The 19,255-nt window shown below is 36.8% G+C and overlaps 1 protein-coding gene across 1 annotated transcript; it reads right to left on the bottom strand.

The window, feature by feature from the left end:
• Nucleotides 1-1,033: 1,033 nt before the first annotated feature.
• LOC127631322 (RNA-binding protein Musashi homolog 1-like) lies at nucleotides 1,034-18,894 on the bottom strand. Its single transcript, XM_052109415.1, has 15 exons — nucleotides 18,625-18,894; nucleotides 18,340-18,380; nucleotides 17,380-17,461; nucleotides 17,154-17,238; nucleotides 10,881-10,922; nucleotides 8,870-8,962; nucleotides 6,779-6,827; nucleotides 4,795-4,877; nucleotides 4,547-4,664; nucleotides 4,158-4,238; nucleotides 3,412-3,468; nucleotides 3,012-3,074; nucleotides 2,703-2,854; nucleotides 2,476-2,536; nucleotides 1,034-2,348 (listed from the first exon to the last, which is right to left on the bottom strand). The coding sequence occupies exons 1-14, from the start codon at nucleotides 18,681-18,683 to the stop codon at nucleotides 2,495-2,497; spliced, it is 1,047 nt and encodes a 348-aa protein (XP_051965375.1). The 5' UTR covers nucleotides 18,684-18,894; the 3' UTR covers nucleotides 1,034-2,348; nucleotides 2,476-2,494.
• Between the last annotated feature and the right edge of the window lie 361 nt (nucleotides 18,895-19,255).

Genomic DNA, 19,255 nt, shown 5'->3' on the forward strand with positions numbered 1-19,255 from the left:
AAGAAAGATAAAATAATGATGCAGTCAATTATAATAAACCCATCCAACAATTTCTATAATTGCCTATACACACATGCTATGTAGGGAAGCGTCGAACTGTCCTCTATCATTCTTTCTAGGGATTATAGCCAAGGTCTAATTCAAATATAGAGGTTTAAAAGGATTTTTAAATTTTCTTTAAATATTTTCCCACAGAAGAACAAAATCTGCAGGTATCATGGCAGAAATACATTTATTTCTCAGGTCCTCTGTGTGATCAGATTGGGGTTGGTCTTAGTGATGCATATGGAAAAAACTTTATTGTGTGCTTTTAAAAAAACAGATTTAGTGGAAAGGTGCATGCAATCCAACGGAACAGCTATAACCGGTGTGTTTTATGCTTACCAACCCACAGTGGCAACCTGCAATAAGGGGCTATTTCTACCTAACCCTTAAAATGAGTTTTGTTGGTGTAGCCTAATGTATTCAGGTTGATTCAAACATGTTCATTATTTTTGACTTGAATTTAGCCGTTACCACATGAAGCACATTTTTAAGATAACATTTTTCCCAGTGTGGTTTCTTTGTTGGCCCTTTTATTTTGGTTAATTTATTTTTAGGTCAGCTCTTCATTAAGTGCCCTCAAAACAAACTGCTTCAAAATTGAACTTAAATAGGAAATAGATGGTTGAACCATCAAAGAGCAAAGAAATAGAGAGACAGATATGTGTGGTTGCAACAACTTTCCCAAATGAATAAATACATTATAATTAATAAAGAGTTTATTGAAAGAACAGGCAAGTTGTGAGGAATCAAAACACCTCCTTTGCGACACCATTTAGAGACTTAATGTGCCAGTCATTTGACGTGCGTCAATAACAAGATAATGCTGTTTCAAACAGATAAAAATCTTGTTTTGTTTGAATGTTCCTGACAAGTCAGAAAAAGAGATGTATATGTGGGTGATTTAGCACAGCGTCTCCTATGCGGTGCAGCCACAGATGAGGTGAATAAAAAAGAACTAATTAAATTAATAGGCAACATCTGGTGTCCTTGACTCACTGCAGACGGTTTTAAGTCATGTAGGAGTTCTGAAGTGTCAATGATACTTGAAATCATTTATTCAGAATTTCCAAATTTACTTGATAACTTTTTTATTTTATTTTATCAGACAGGGTCAGGCTTAAAACAAGAAACAACAAGAGTTTCAGTTATTAACAGTCATCCTGTTAATACAATTTACTTTGTTGAAAGTGTCATTATATTAGTGTTATATTTACCAGTTGTGAATCTTCAATTAATCGAAGGATATTTATAATCCAATTATTACAAGACTTTAAACCTCTAAAGGAGATTAATGGAATTGTGTTATGGATATAAACTTGGTAAAAGTAATGTAAAATATGAACATTGGGGGACATAAGGGGGTTAAAATTCACATTTGAAATCATCTTTCTAAAGATAATACATTAGATTATGACAGCATCAAACATGCACTCACTCTCTTGCAACCATTTACCCTGCGTACTTAAAACACACACACGCACACACACACGCACACACACACACACACACTTCTTTAAACGAAAACACAATGAACAAAATAAAACAAATTCAAGTTCATCATATAATGAAAATAATCAAACAAAAACAAACAAACAACAACAACTTTTCAAACAAAGACTATCAGGTGTTTCTGTTCTTGAGTGTAAAAAACTAATTCTTCATCACAAATACAGACGTATCCCATAATGGAATAAACATCTCACCAAGATCAAAAACACAGTAGGTTATGTACAATATTTTACACACACACAAAAAAACAAAACAAAGTTCAATCTAAGTCTGAGAAACATGTTCTTGTTATAATTTCTACTATTTTCATGATCAATGTAATAAATCCAGTTGTGAAGCTACCAAATATACAATTTGATATCACTACATACTTCTGTAAAAACTGTACCAAATGCATCTGAAACTGATTTAGTCCTTTATACACTACAAAGATCCAAATGGTTCAGACACATATTATTGCTCTTGTAACTGGAGTTAAACTAGATAGATTTTTCTACAATTACAAACCTACAACATGCCTAAAAAAAGGCATCACAAAAAAGACAAAACTTTGAACAACTAAGAGAAAAAAGACAAAATACAGAAAGAAGCAAAAAACTTAAGATGTTATTTTTTCAAACAGAGGAATCTTCTAATTATTTACAGGTTTAGCTCTATATAAGAGGAACAGGAGGTTAGTTTATAGACTGATGTGACAGTGATTCGTAACACAGGAAATATGTCACAACACATTAATAGTGCTTCAGCCGCCATCACATCGGTATGAGTCTGGCGTAGGGCTGATCCATCTAATCCTAAAACATTCAAAGACAGACGGCTTGAGAAAATAACAATAAAACCCTGCGGCACCAATCAGAACACACTTTAAGTATCTTTCCTTTAGATTTAAGGAAGACGTAAGAACAATGAACCTTATTGTACCTGTCACTCATTTTACATTTCAGTGGTAGCCATTAGTAAATGCTGTAGCAATCAAAGGGCCCTGCAAAGGAAAAACAGAAAGGTAAATTCTTTCAACAAATTGCTCATACGGTACAGAAAGTGGCAATCGATTCTTTCTGACTGAATAGCCAAATCTGGAATTAACAAACTAAAATGTACTTCATTAATATCATTCGGTCATCAGACGAGGCCCTGTTTTGACTCACCCCAAGGCTGTGGCTGAAGCCAGTACTAGGAGCAGGACTTGCAGCGCTGATATAGCTACTGACTGTTGAGTCCTGACTGGCCGTTCCATACAGGTCTGCCATCGGCCCCGGGCTGCTGGTACCTAGAAACCCAGCTGAGCGAGGAGTAGAGCCTAAAAAGCAAATTCTACAAATTACCTACAGAAATTCGTCCATCAACAGTAAATCTCAATACGGCACAGCCATGGAGTGAAAATGCACATTTGGGTGTGAGCACATTTCCTGAGCACAAGTCATGTGTGGGATGTAAAAACAACAAAATTCTCGCACCTCTGACCACAGCTGCTGCTGCAGCCGCTGCTGCCATGGGGTTGTACGCCGTTAGAGGAATGGCTACAAAAACGTACACACAGAACAAGCAAACAAGCAAGAAAGAGAATCCAATGAGTATCAGCATGGCATGAGATCACTTAAAAAAAGTGTAAGGCACAAAAGCTTTCATTTATGATGACCACAGTTTTACATCATACAGATGAAGATTGGTCTGATAATGTGTGAAAACAACCGACAGTGATCTGTTCTGCAGGATTTCCTGGGTGGTGTTACAGCCTGCTATAACTCCCTGCAATCTTATTGCTAAACTGATGCTGTATCACTTTATGTTGCTGTTTATTCTGTGTATTGCAATATGATGACCAGGTAACATGTAGCTGCTTGTAAAGGAACTAACCTGTGAGCTCAGAGGGGTGGGGTGATGTCAGGAGGGGGGTCCTCTCTAAGTGGAATTCTAGAATAGAGATAAACACAGAAAGCTGTTAAAATGTACACACAAGTGCGCAGTTCAAACTACACACATGGACAAGCAATACAGGGCCTATAGTGCAACAAACATGAGAGACACTGGTTAGTTCTAATAAGACATGCAAGCAGACAGGCCTCAAAAGCAAACAGAAAGACAAGTGTTAGACTGCCCCCCTGAGATTTACAAGCAGCCATGAGTTTGAGTTATTTAAATAACATAAGTTGTATAATAATAAGTTGTAAAACTTAAAATACCTATGTAAAATACACACACACACACACACACACACACACACACACACTACACACATACATATACACATACACACATACATATATATATATATATATATATATATATATATAAGTTTATATAAAACTATCTTAGTATAATATTCACAAGCATACACAGTAATACCAACAAACCATTGCATAATATACATATATACTATACTGTATATCCTGAATCAAATATACAGAATAATGCATATGCAATGATACATTGCTAAATAAATAATCATTTGCTGCCTACAAAAACTCAATATTTGATTATATTGAGTGTCTGCATGGACAGAACCCAAGAAAGAGTTAATGCCCATGAACTAATGTGTGAAAAGGTCTACAGAGACATTAACACAATATAATGCACTGTATGGGCTAGACATTGAACCTTACCAGGAAACTGATACGTGTATCCTGGTGCAAGACTTGTATAGCTGCGACCGGCATACGTTGCTGCCTGAAACCCTGGATACCCTGTGAGGAAATATTATAAAACAAAATAGCGTATATTTATAAACCATAGTGTGGTAAAACATTGTATCAACATGTTCTGGTCAATATATTACTATTAAATTAATATTTATAATTACATTTTAGTTCAAAATTTTAGATTAAAACAACAGGATTTGTGAATTCAGAACAGATTCATCTACATTATATTTCTGGCCTGACAGACTGCACTTCATACTCTTAACAGCAGAGGGCAGAAGAGTCCAAATGATCCTGTGGATAGCTTGGATACTAGTCATCTTTGTAATCGCTGTTAAGAGCAACACTCTTACCCAGCATTCCTATTCCAAGCATAAAGGCGTCCATCCCATAGGGCATGACACGAGCGCGACCTCTTGAAGAACCTGTGGGTGACATCACTTCCTTGGGTTGGGCCTTCTTACACTCCACCTATGAATGAAAACGAAAAGGAGGATGTAAGATGGTCAGACAATAAATTCAGGAACTGATAATAAAGTTGTAGCAGCAACATTGGTGATTGAGTAGATGAAAACAAAACATCAGAACAATGAATCCGCACCATTTTATTGTTGATCTCGTGGAAGTGGATCTCACAGATTTTCTCCACTACATCTTCATTCTCAAAAGTCACAAATCCAAATCCTGAAGGCAAGAAAGAGACCAGACATTCAGACACAGTGGACAGATCACTGTTTGCTTTTGGATTTCCACTTCAGCCATCATTATAAACAATGTCTAAAATTCATACACACTGCAAAAAGTGATAACCTTAAAGGAACAGTTTGAACAAAAACGAAAATTCTCTCATCATTTACTCACCCTCATGACATCCCAGATGTGTATGACTTTTTTCTTCTACTGAACACAAATTATTTTTATCTCAGCTCTGTAGGTCCATACAATGCAAGAATGGTGACCAAAACTTTGAAGCTCCCAAAACCATATAAATATAACATAAAAGTAATCTATATTACTCCAGTGGTTAAATCCATGTCTACAGTCTTCAGAAGTGATATGATAGGTGTGGGTGAGGAACAGATCAATATTTAAGAACGTTTTTCTATAAATCTCCATGTTTGACAAGCCCCAACCAGTCGGTAGGGATATGCATGAATAATGCAAATCGCCAAGATGGATGTGGAAGTCAAAGTGGAGATTTATAATAAAAAAGGATTTCAATATTGATCTTTTTCTCAACCACACCTATCATATCACTTCTGAAGACATGGATTTAACCACTGGAGTCTTATGGATTACTTTTACGCTGGCTTTATGTGCTTTATGGAGCTTTATAGTTCTGGCCACCATTCCCTTACATTGAAGAGCTGAGATATTCTTCTAAAAATATTCGTTTGTGTTCAGAAGAAGAAAGAAAGTCATACACATCTGGGATGGCATGAGGGTGAGTAAATGATGAGAATTTTAATTTTTGAGTGAACTATCCCTTTAAGAATTGTTACCTTAAGGAACAATCTCTACCTGATCTAACCATTAAGATTAGGTTTGTTGGTGCAACCTAATGTATTACAATTGACTCAGTGATGTTAAATCATGTCTGACTTGAATTAAATCAGTTATTTTTGTTATTACCACATGAAGCAAATTTTTAGGTCAACATTTTTATTTCATTGTACTTAAGGGTATGCAAGAACTTCACTGATCCAATCAGTCATAATTTCAGTAAACCATAAGCATTTCTGTCCTTTATTCCAGAATGATTGCAATGCCACAAACATAAAGAATATATATATATAAAATGACCATACTAGCAAGTTTTTTTTTCTTTTAAGGCACTATAGTACTACCATGTTTTCAGTAGCATGTACCAATGTAGATCTATGGTATCTTAAAAGTGACTTGGAGTAAAATGTAAATACTATGTTACTGTTCATGAATATGGTACTCATTCAGTAAAAGGGTATATATCAAAGTATCATGGTATTACCATCTTATGCATCACTGGACCATGGTACAGCCACAGTTCTTTTTTTGTAAGTGGTATACATGATAAAAAGTTTTTTGCTCTTGCACTAACCTCTCCACTTGCAGCTGTCTATTTGTGAAGCTGAGTAGCCCTGAGAGATACTCTTTAAGACTGACATTATACAAGCTTTCTTTGCACTATATTCTATTTAAAACCTCTAAAAAACACGTGTCGACTTTTGCATCTTTATAAACAGATTCTTGCTTTTCTCTTACTCTGTCTCTCCATGTGCCTCCTTTACTCCACCTCTCTGCTGGGTTGAAAGGCTGCTGTAAAGCCATGCAAGCTGTCATAATCAATGTGCAGTGGGACCGGGTGGGGGAGGGAAGGGTGCTTAACGAGGTTTTAGCCTAAACCCTGATTATCGAACACACTAATTACTCAATCTCTCTCCTCACCTACCGCTTATCCAACAGAGTACAGGATGGAGGGCCACGGAGAGGAGACAGATTGGACCAGGTTTAGGTAAGAAGAAACAAATAGGAAAGGAGTCTTAACTCTGAACGGCTGCCATTGACCTGCCAATGTTTGGTTGTTTAATGAAATAAAGAAAATGTACCTCTGTGCCTGTTGGTTGTTTTGTCGAACATAAGCATTGCATCATCCACCTGTAGGAAAGAGAGAGAGAGATGAATGCATTTACGATTTGTTATCAACCATTAGTCCATACAAACATCTAAAGCAAAATGGTTTTAGTCATATTTTCCCCAAAAATATGCAGTCTTAGCATTTAAATTATCACTTGTGGCAGATTGTATGCAAAGTAACTTACAGTGCATTCAAGGAATACTTTTTTACCATCAGTATGTTCTCTGTGAACCTCATTGTTGTTAGTGCCATTCTCTACTAGTTGAGCAGCAGGAACACTTCTGCATTTCATTAGACCCAAATATTTAGTCTTTTTGATTACATTTAATAACTATAATTCAGGTAAAACATCAATTTAGCATAGCTTTTACCCAAAGCACAACCTCCAAATAAAAAAACACAAACTGATAGGGTACATTGGACACTGACACACACTTTTAATGTTTACATTTACATATTTGCAGACTGTTTTGTCATATAACTCAAACAATGGGCTTCATGTGGTAATATTGATGCATCAACTGGCTTTAAAAATATTTCTATATGTGACTGAATCAACCAAACTATATTCGTTACACCAGAGAAACTCATTTTGTCTAAAGTCAGGCCCCTTAAGGTAATATGATATTAAGATATTATGACACACAATATAATAACACAACTTTGTTTCATAAGGTTTTTCAAATACTAAGGTCATGTCCACACATACTGTTTATGTTTTCAGTTTAAAACACTTCTCATCCACAATGAATCGGTATTTTCCTCCACTGCAAACAGAGACTTTTGAAAACGCTCTCTAGTACCGTATACTTTGTGAAATTATGTTATCAACTGAAAATGTATAAGTGTGGATGTGGCCAAACTAAAATATGAAGATCAGTAACAAGATCATAAGTATTCAAATACCAAAGAGGTTCTGCTAGAAGTAAGTATAAATTAATATTTGTGTTATTATCCATCCATCTACTCTTTCTTTTCTATCTATCTATCTATCTATCTATCTATCTATCTATCTATCTATCTATCTATCTATCTATCTATCTATCTATCTATCTATCTATCTATCTATCTACTCTTTCTTTTCTATCTATCTATCTATCTATCTATCTATCTATCTATCTACTCTTTCTTTTTTCAATCAATCAATCAATCAATCAATCAATCAATCAATCAATCAATCAATCAATCAATCAATCAATCAGTCTGTCTACTTTAGTAACTTTTCTATAAACAAATATCAACTAGTATCTTTTGTAACTGAGCAGTTATTAATGAGTACAGTCATCCCAAAAGAGTGCTTTATTCTGTTAGCTTCTTTTCATGGTGTCTGTTTTTCTCTCTTCATCATTCCCTCTCTCCATCCCTTGTCCAAACCAGGCCAACACACAAAGTGACCAGTGAGGCAAACTAATCTGCTACTTCCCACAGTGGCTACGACTATCATCCCTCTTTCACTCTTTCTCTCTCTCTCTGCATTCCAAAATCAAGTACGGCTTAAGAATGCAGAAATCTTTTTACCAAAGTTTTACACCCAAATCACTTCCAATCTGCATATGTTTCAATGAAAGATTAGAAGATTCTGTTTTGAGGTACTGTTTTTGTATTCTGTTATGAACATTCATCCTCCCCTAAACACACAGTCTCTCCTTCTTTTTCTCTCCTACACACTCACAGAAAAACACACCCCAAACACTAAACAATTTGCCTGCTAAATTACTTTGGGACAATGGATGGGTAGGGTCACTGTGGTAACAGGGTGGGAGGGGGTTGAGGGCAGGAGCAGCTGTTCCATCAGATTAATTCAGATTCAAGTAATCTCCCCCACTTTACCCAGCAAACAAAACTCACTCCTTCAACAAGTCTTGAAATATTGACCAACTCTTTCTCTGAGTCTCCCTGTGCCTTTCTCTCTTCCTCCTTCACGCTTCCCTACAGAACTGGCTCAGATTTCACTCTGTACACGAAAAGAATAGCTTCTCCCATTTTATCTAAACTAGTTCATTCAAAGATGGTTTTTATCATCCTGTAATGTCTTCAATTGCTTCACACAAAGGCAGCTTACCTTTCCAAACTGGTCAAAGTACTGTTTTACATCTTCAATAGTTGTGTTCACTGACAGGCCACCAACAAAGATTTTCTTTGTCCGAGTTACCAACTGAAGAAGGAGAGAGGGTGAAGATGTTAACATGTAAAGAGAAAAAAAAAACAGTAACTAAACATTACTATTATAAATGCACACATGTGACTGCACATTTTATGTTACAGTAATGCAATAAGCTGCTATGATCCCTAAGAACACCACTAACTGGAGGTAAAATCATTGTAATGCACTCGCTGTAAAATTTATGTTTTGTCAGGACACCTAAAACAAGTGCTTTACCAAAGTTTTACACCCAAATCACTTCGAATCTGCATATGTTTCAATGAAAGATTAGAAGATTCTGTAACATAAAAATAATTAGAAATATTTGTAATATTTTTATTAAAGTCTAAATAAACCTGATTATATTAGGTTACACCAACGAAAGTCATTTTTTAAAGTTAGAAAAAGTTAAGGCCACAGCACACTCAGAGCTAAGTCTTCATTTTTCACTCAGAGCCAAAATGAAGTTAGAAACTGTCATGATCCCCTGTTGTCTGCTCTGTGTTTCTCCCCTGTCACCAATTCCGAACTACACTTCCCACAATTCCCTGCCCTCATCACTGCCAGTGTCATTGTTTTCACCTGTATGTAATTTTATGTTTTTTATTAAATAAACAAGAAAAACACAGAATAAATAAAAACACCGGGAACAAACAAAACATCCACGAGGGGATAACAAAAATATAAACACTAGAAACATCCACGGCGGGCACGGCAGGAACACAGTCAAAGACAACCATAACATAAATTGACGACCGACAATGAATGAACAAACAAACAGGGTTTAAATACAGAAGGGTGATGATGATTAAATTACATACAGGTGAAAACAATGACACTGGCAGTGATGAGGGCAGGGAATTGTGGGAAGTGTAGTTCGGAATTGGTGACAGGGGAGAAACACAGAGCAGACAACAGGGGATCGTGACAGAAACAGCTGAGCAATGACATACAGTTTGCGAACATTCAGACACCAGCCACGCTGCTGGGGGAGGTGTTTAGAGGTAAATATGAGGATGCTAAAGACAATATGTTTAACAACAAATACTATTACTGACTTAAAACCTCATTCTCGGAATTGCATTCACACGAGATCAGTAAAGAAGCTGATTTAAAATAATATAATACAGTAGATAATGTGTAATTTGTCTTGTTTACATTTTGAATGTTTACATTTAGAGCATGGAGATAACGCTCTAACACACTATACACGGCCATAATATGAACCGATTAAACTCTCAATTTATAATGACACTAATACTATTTATGGGTGTATAAAAGAGTGTTAATGGGTGGAATACAGACAAAAAATTATGATGGGCATGTCTTACTTTGGGCTGTTGAGTGAAAAGCTTCGGCTGCAGATGGCACATTAATAAAATGGGAACTTAAGTGTATTTGAGTTGATTTAATTCCTTTTGTAGACTAATTAAACAAAAAAAAAATCACATGACATTTTCTTGGAAAATGTCTCTATGTAAATGTTCATACAGACATAGGTAAGTTTGCACCAGCTCACTAATAACTCGCCGGTGTGTTCATGTTGACTGATCTTAGCCGACTGAAAAGGAATCAGCTGTCAGCCTCAAAGTAGGTGGAGCTCCAGGTCAAACATACCGATGACGTGGAACAATAGCAGTTAAAAGGTGTTTAGCAGCCGGTAAGAGTTTTTCCTGAAATTTCACCCTGGCAAACTGTTACGAGCCATTGTACGAACTCAAATACACCTTCATTTTGGCCAGATTTAGTTCTTAATGACGTCACACCCATTCATTCTTTGATTTTGTAGGAAGTGTGCAGGGGCTTTTAAGGTAACAATTGCACACTACCACTTTTTACATTGCAGCCTTTCGTGGCATATTGCTTTATAAGCTACCAAGAAAGTCAGCCATTCTGGACAGGTCACAATGACACATGTAGAAGCACATACCTTAGGCTGGGCTCGTCGCGGGAAGGCAACTTTTGGGTCAATCTAGAGGAGAGGTTGAGAAGAGAATGTTTAGTTTAGAAACTATGAAGAAAGGGAAACATTGGCATCAACACACCTGCGACTATAAATGAGAACATCAGTGTGAAGTACACTGACAGAACCCCAACATCTTTTAAGGCCTCAGTGCTCACATCCTCTGCACTCTGGTTTCAGTTGCTGTCTTGGCCCTTTCAGAAGCCTGTGTGATTTAAAGCTGCTGACTGCACCCTATATTAACTTTGTACTGTTTAAGAATGATGGTACATTCATACATGCAGAGAAAAGGACAAGAGAGATGAGAAATGAGACGCAGCGCTGTTTCATGTAAAGAGAACAATAGTGACAGTGGCAGCTCTCTATAATGAAATACAGTAGTTCACCCAAAAAAATGGAATCTATCTATCATGAAACTTTTGTCATCATTTAAAAACCCACGTTGTTCCAAACCCATATGACTTTCTTTTTTACTCCATGAAACACGAAAGGAGTTATTTCTAGCAGAATGTCCAAGCTGCTCTTTCCCATACAATGCAAGTGAATGATGACCACGACTGTTAAGCAAGATTTACAAGTTCCCCAGAAAACCAAAACTGCTTCATCATTTACTTACCTTCATGCCATCACAAACTTGAGCTGTATGACTTGTTCTTACTTCTGCAGAATACAAATTAAAAGATTTCTGAGAAATATTGGTCTGTTGCGAAGCGATCGTACCGCTGCAAAAGACATGGATTAAACCACTCGAGTCATATAGATTACTTTTATGCTGCCTTTATGTCCTTTTTGGAACTTGAAATTTTTGGACCCCATTGACTACACTGTACAGAAAAAAACACATCACACATCCTTCAAAATAACTTTCTTTGTGTTACGCGGAAGAAAGAAAGTGAAAAGTTTGAGATAGCACAAGGGTGCGTAAATGATGAGTTAATTATAATTTTTGGGTGAACTACTCCTTTGATTTGTCAGATAACCTAAAAACATTTATTTTGTTTGGTTAAGTGTGTTTAGTCAATAATACTAAAAAAATATTTGAATATGACTAAAATCAAAATCACAACACTAAGTTATCCCAACAAATTAATTTTATGGTTTAGGTCAAGTAGAAATATATCCATAAGGTAAAAATTACAGGTTACCACTTTTACAGTGTATGGAATTCTTTTATGGTGTTTTTTTTGTCCATTATGAAGCTTAACAGTCTACCATTCTCTTTTCTGGAAGAGAGCAGCTCTGACAATCTAATAAACGTCTTCTTTGGTGTTCTAAGGAAGAAAGTTATACAGATTTGGAACAACATGAGGATAAGTAAACATTTACTTTATTTTCATTTTTGGCTGAACTAGCCCTTTAAGAACAGAATAAATTAATCTGTGTTAACGTTCACAAACAGTAAAGAAACGCGGTGAAAAGTTTACAGGTTTCTATTAGGGCTGGGCGATACATCGAATATTAATGATATAATCGAAATAATTTTGCTGATGATGTAAAATTGACCAATATCGTGAATATCTGATTTTAATGTGCTTTCATGTGACCATAAAGTTTCATAAAGAGCGCATCAGTAGACTAATTTCACAATCCTTCAGGGCTGCACAATTAATCAAAATAATATCAAAATGGCAAGATGGTCATAAGTGATTATTATTCCACAAAAAGCTGTGATTTAAAGACAGATAAACACGTCTGAGTGCGATTCAGAACAAACCGGTGATGGACTGATCTGTGTGCAACACTCTCAGATCAGTTCACATTCATTGCGATATCAAAGTGATGCAGGTTCAAGCATTTGCGCACTTCCAACATTGAGTGTAAGTTATAACATTATTTTTTGTGTTATATTGCCCTGGAATTCGTTTAAAAAAATTATTACCACAGCTGTGAGGGGGTTTCAATTACAGCTGCTGAGAGAGTGACAGTAAAATCTGGCATCTTCTCCCATCTGTCTTAATCCACAACTCTCTATTTTGTTTTTCTTCTGGAAAGTCATTCAAATGTAAACATAATTTTTTTCTTTTGGTCTTAGAGCAAATTAAATGAAAATCAAATGAAATGAGGTAAGTGAAAATAATATTTGCTATGGTCTTCCATTCACTCCCATTCACCGCTGTCGAAGTTTACCCTACAAATGTTTACTTCAGCATTGCAAACAGTGTGAAAAAGGTCCATTGCCTTTTTTGTGTCGTAATAAAAGTTCCTTGTAAAATTTAAGTAAATACTGCAGCACTTTCAGTGTCAAAATAAAAGCCCCGGGTGAAGGTGAAGTAAACAGGACAGAAATATATTACTTTTGTATAACGCAAATGTAATAATCAGAATAAAAATAATAATTCAGCAATATATTATAATAATAAACCTGACGTGTCCCAATGTTATAATCTTTTATTATGCAATGTTCAACTGGGGTTTCAAAAATAAGTCAGTGAAGTTGCTTTGCACTGTAAAACATTTGAAGGTAAGTTATGCTTTTATTAAACTACTACATATCATTGTGTATGAAATATAAATATAAAGTGCATATCAGTCTAAATGATTGAATTTCATTCTCCCATATGTATATTTAATGAAAAACGATTTATTAGATTTTCCTTTAATGTCTTTAAAATATTGAATATTCTTGCTTTTGATGAAATGACGGTTCCTCTGATAAAAAATCTAACACTTTTGAGCCATTTTAGAGCAAATACATAATTATTGAGATATATATTGAATATCATCAATCATTTTTTAAGACATATCGCCCAGCCCTAGTTTCTATGAGAGACAAGAAGAAATGAAAGAGCATGACTACACAGAAGAGGGTGCCATGGCCATCAGTGACTTCATGTACAGGACAAGAGAAGGGTCAGCTTTCCTGTAAACATCACCGGACGACATTACAAAACACTCAGAAAAACACCACAACCATGTTTTTGTGGAGAAAGTATGGTCAGCAAACAAAAGAAAGCACAGAAACCGCAAGCAGAAGAGCACCCTTGACCCACACACTCTTTTGTCAGGCAAACAAAAATTATTTTGTTTGTTTGTTTGTTTTTGCATGTCTTTCTTACTTTCTTTCTTTCATTGAGACTGTCATCAGCATGAAATCTGAAAATGTATGCACTTCTATCAATGAGCCGTAAAAGACCACTCATATTATCCAGCTCCTTGAAAACTCAGAAACTACATTTGTAATTCATAGCATTGAAATAATGTAGCTAAAGTAATAGTAGATTTGTGTAATTTGAGCAAAAACATTTGGATATTTGCAGAAAATAAAAACAACTGATTAGCACCCCGTTGCAAGATGCGAAAATAGACATACTACATTACAGATACCCAGACCTCTATATTAGTCTATACATTTCTAGTCCAGCTATTTACCAAACACTAGTCTACATCATGCTGTACTGAGGTTAAATTCTAGAAGACAGTGAAGGCAGTACAGCTCTAGCAACAATAATGATTAGTCTGACCGAGAGAGGGTTCGAATAGAGCTACACTAAAGGGCTAGCACCTCTGAAGTAAACTACAGCAGTTTACCAGAGTCACCCCATTATTTTATACAAATTAAGACTATAAGTTGTGAATGTAGAGAGTAAAATGAAGAGGCTAAGCTAATCTGAACATCTGATGCAGTAACTACATTTTATGTCTAGACTACTCTGATAGTCACCTCCGGTCCATTACATTGCTGAGGCCCGACCACTCCTGTGCACAATCAAAAACAAACAAATAGCACACACACACACACACACACACACACACACACACACACACACAGACAAATAAATCAACATACAGCCACTGACGCAAATATACGGTCACACAAAATATATTACTGTCATTAGAGATTCTTTTGATCCAAGACAGTGTCGACAGACATTTAAAACTAATGGAATCTGTAGGAGCTTGTTTAGACATTTTGCCAGGGCCTGTAACAAGAACAGACACTGAGGGGAATGCTAAAATGTGCCCCTTTACTATAATGAAAGTGTTTGGATATAATAAGATAGCACTGTGTGAAGAACAGGGTGAAAAGTAAGTGTTTATGAACCGATAATCTGCCATTTTACTCGTGATTTGTAAAGAAGTTGATGTTATTGCGATCATTTTTTTTGCTTAATTTTTCCCCAACCAATTATTTAAAGCAATGCACATTTCAGTCTTACATGATCTACAGATGTACATTTCATATAGAGATCTCAATTTGTGCGTTTACTGTGAGGGTGTTTCTAAGAAGTTGTCAATATTTTTCTGTGGCTCTGGGAATAAGAATCCTCTTTGACTCAGGAGTGTTCCTTTTTGGGGAAAAATAAACATACATACTGTACATTTTTTCTCTAACATGTAAAAATAATCTCTACTCACTTGCTAACAGAAGGGTATTTCTAATATATTATAATAACATTTGGACAAGATGTGTCCTTAAACAGCAACAATTGCCGCCCCTGTCAAAACTATTTTAAGTCAGTGGATTTAACAAACCGGGTCAATCTTTCAGGGTCAATCTCTGGTTCCTTGTAGCAGTGTGTGGATCAATCACATACACACGCATGCACACCACCTTACACAACGATTGCACTGTCCACGCAAATGTTTAAAAGATGCATGGAAAGACTGTTGACTGCAAATTCAGATTTTTATGTATTGCACCGCAAACATTTCTCTCTTTCTTTTCTGGCCTCCCCTCCTTCACCACCCCATCGCTGAGCTCGTTAAGCTAATCTCCAGTTTAAAGTCGGCCCATGCGAGCAGCCATAAGGCACCTTCACAGGGGCACAGTCATAGAGGTAAAGCAGGACAAAGGCCTCCATGTTCCCCTGGCTCTGCCTGCCTCTCTCAGGGGGGAGGCACTTAGAAAACAGCACAGCGGCCATGCTGTGGAAGACTGGAGCTGGGAGACACACTCTAAAATGTTCACTTTAGTTGTTATGTTGGTTTTATTTAAGAGTCAGATGAGCTTTTGCAGTTAGCCTCAGGAAACTGTTAGAATAAGTCACCGGAGAGCTCTGTGTCAACTACAATGACTTGATTTTAGTTGTATCAGGATAATTCTTCCAAAAATGCAATTTCTGTCATCATTGAGTTAGTGAGTGAGTGGTGCAAAACCTGTGTGACTTTTTTAATTCTGAAGCACATAAAAGGCAGAATGACAGCCTCAGTCAACATTTACTTTCATCTTATGCATTCAAAGTGGAAGGTGAATCAAGCTAACATCTTATTTTGTGTTATTTGGAATAACGTGAGGTTGTATAATGATGACAGAATTTTCATTTTTGGTAAACTATCTCTTTAACAACTTTACTTGGCATGCCGAATATATCTGAAGAACAGAAACGCACGGGTACATTGTGGTCAGCCATGTATTACCTGTTGCCATAGTGCAAGGCAGTTTTTAGGCACTCAATAGAGTAACTAGTTCAAACTTTCAGAAGAGGGAGAGAGAGAGACAGACAGAGAGAGAGAAAGAGAGAGAGAGGAGAAAGTTTTTTCCCCTCTCAATCAGGCCTGACCCCCTGGGGGGGTGACTCCACTGTCACCATGGAAACCAACAGGCACCATTGTCCCAGGACCCGCCTGCTCTAAACAATGACAAAGACTTTCAAGAATAGATGCACTACAACGCACAAAACCACTCATTAAAGTTTCCCACTTTTCTTGGTTGATTAACACCCTAACTGATAGTAGTAATCAATTTTGATGCAGAATATTGCGTATTTCATTAACTGGATTCAATAATCATAACATTATTTGGCCCAGTTCATAACATTCAAACTTAACATTTAACATAACATCTTGCACATTTAAAAATTAGACATGAAAGCTCATAGGACAGAGGGATAAGTTTAAATAAAAAGGAAAGGTCTGAATTCCACATGAGTTAAATGTCTAATGTGTCTAGTGTGCACCACAAAGGCTTCCCAGCATACCCTGTCCGGGTCCCCTAGTTACCATAGCGATTGCCACAGAATAGGAATGCTTCCCTGACAACCTCATTGAGGAAAGGGGAGGCTGAGATGGGAAGTTTCTTCCCATCCCTTTCTCCGTTCTGTGTCTTTCCAAACTGCTTGACCAAAACCCAAACTGAAAATGCATGACAGCACACAACATCACTGAGTGACTATTAATCACCATATCAAGGCACTATCCTATCAATACTTCATCAACCCTCTGACAAAATAAATCAAAATCATTGAGTTGCAATCTCTGGCTATAACTAAAAGCAGTGTAAGTAATGAGGGAAAAACTCACAGTTTTTGAGTCCAGTTCATGTGTGTTCTGGGACAGAACTTTGTCCACACCATCTTGGTCAACAAACGTGACAAATCCAAAACCCCTAGGCAAAAGAGGGATCTAAATTACAAAATCTCCACCTATTCTGCATACTGTATACTGACAATACAGTCATTATTGAGAGCCTTTGTAGATGCTTTGTATGTTTGCTGTGGTGTCACAGGCAGGTTGCTTGTTCCCTTACCTGGAGCGCTTTGTAACTGGATCTCTCATCACCATGCTCTCTTTCACTTCACCAAACTTGCAGAAGTAGTCTTTCAAACCCTCTGAAAAAGGACGAAAAGTAGAATTCTTTATTGCATTTAACATTCAGATGGGCAAAAATCTTACAAGGGGATTATTTGCTGATGACTTCAACAATAAATGAATGACATAATCAATGGAGATGACCTATGAAGCCTGGTGTAAAATATATAAGGTGAGGTCATCATGTACAGAAATACATAAGTCTGTTTCTGACTATTTAAATATGAATAACATTGTAACTAACTGTCTTTATGAATCCATTATTCAGATACACACATCTAGAAATGTCATGTATGATTTTTGATTGTAAAATATAGTGTATCTCTTCAGTTGAAGGCTAACATATGACTAAAAATACAGATTAGGTGCATAAATATTATTTTATTTGCCATTTTTGCAATGTAAGTGTCAGCTGAGATCATAAATGTACATCTATGAAATTATAATAATAATGGTAGAATCAGATGTCAGGAAGGCCGTTAAGGGTTCTGTGCCTTGAACAATACATTGCCGTAATTCAAAACAACAATGCGTCCTACATACTGAGAACAGCCTACAGCATGACAGCAGTGAAACTTTCTCAATTCACACAGCTAAACCTGTTGTATGGTCTTTGTATAAAGGATCAAGCCAAATTACAGAGCAACCCATGGGATTTACTTTCTTCATCTAGGACTTTTTGATTTTAAGAAGTCTCTAAAGAATCCAATTTTGATTTTGTGTTCAATTGATAGAGAAGTTTGTATTTCTAAGGGGCATAACGTGATAAATGAGTGTTTGATTATAATTAGAAATTAACTATTCATTATTATTATTATTATTAACCAGATTCTAACAAAACAGAGCGCACTGTCTCCTGTGCTGACATGCTTAGACACTTTATAAAAGTGTTACTCACCTTGCGTTGTCTGCCAACTCAGACCACCAATGAACATCTTGCTGTTTGAAAACAAGACAAACGGGCGATCAACAAGTGCTGTGCGTTTGCATGTAAATCAGAGACATTCAATGGACATTGAGGAGCGCCATTAAGATCTTCAGTCATTCAAATAACGGCAGTGAATCTCGATGAACCTTTACTGAATGGATGTGAGGTGCGCTGGACACCGCCAAACACGCCATCCCTCTTTGTTACAGTTACTTTGTAATTGATATCGGACGAAGAGAGTGAATTGATTTTTACCAGGGGTCGTGGGGAGAGTCCGATGAGGACAGGTTACTCTGGCTGCCTTCCGACTCCATCGCGAGGCTGTGTCCCGTCCGAGTGTGGTGTGAGAAAGGAGGCAGAAAGTGTGGAGAGGGGAATTGGCATAGGGTGAGTTAGAGCTCAAAGCCCAAAGACTCCACCTCTCTCTTGGTCCAGTCCCGGTGTGAGACACGGGAGCCCTCGAGAACTGACCGCGAGTCAGTGGATTACCTACCTCAGTAATACGGTGATCAAATCAGATCTTCAACGATTTGGGATTATGTTAACTGTACGTCTCTGCACCGAATAACCAGTCAAATTATTTTGCGTTATCTATCAATTTACACTATTTACTCCCCAACCTATTTACTTTATAAAAATAAAACAAACGCCTAAAACCAGCTGAGGCCAGTCAATAATTATATACACACACACACACACACACACACACACACACACACACACACACACACACACACACAATATGGGATATGGGTCATTCCAATAGTTTGGTACATTTTAAAGGTGCTGTAAGTGATTTTAGGGCTCTGAAGCTCACTTGACTGAGCTGTTGAATTGACCACGCCCCCTCGTTCCAAACCCGCCCTCCAAGATAATTTTGAGACCA

This window comes from Xyrauchen texanus, chromosome 37, assembly GCF_025860055.1.
Source record: "Xyrauchen texanus isolate HMW12.3.18 chromosome 37, RBS_HiC_50CHRs, whole genome shotgun sequence".
Lineage (NCBI taxonomy): Eukaryota > Metazoa > Chordata > Actinopteri > Cypriniformes > Catostomidae > Xyrauchen > Xyrauchen texanus.

Bases quoted from the DNA above. Each gene is read 5' to 3' on its own strand.
- LOC127631322 (XM_052109415.1), bottom strand. From the start codon at position 18,683: ATGGAGTCGGAAGGCAGCCAGAGTAACCTGTCCTCATCGGACTCTCCC. The intron at 10,923-17,153 runs GTGAGTTTTTCC...CCTCTCCTCTAG, and splicing joins ATGAACTGGACTCAAAAACT to ATTGACCCAAAAGTTGCCTT. The intron at 2,537-2,702 runs GTGAGTCAAAAC...TTTCCTTTGCAG, and splicing joins GCTTCAGCCACAGCCTTGGG to GGCCCTTTGATTGCTACAGC.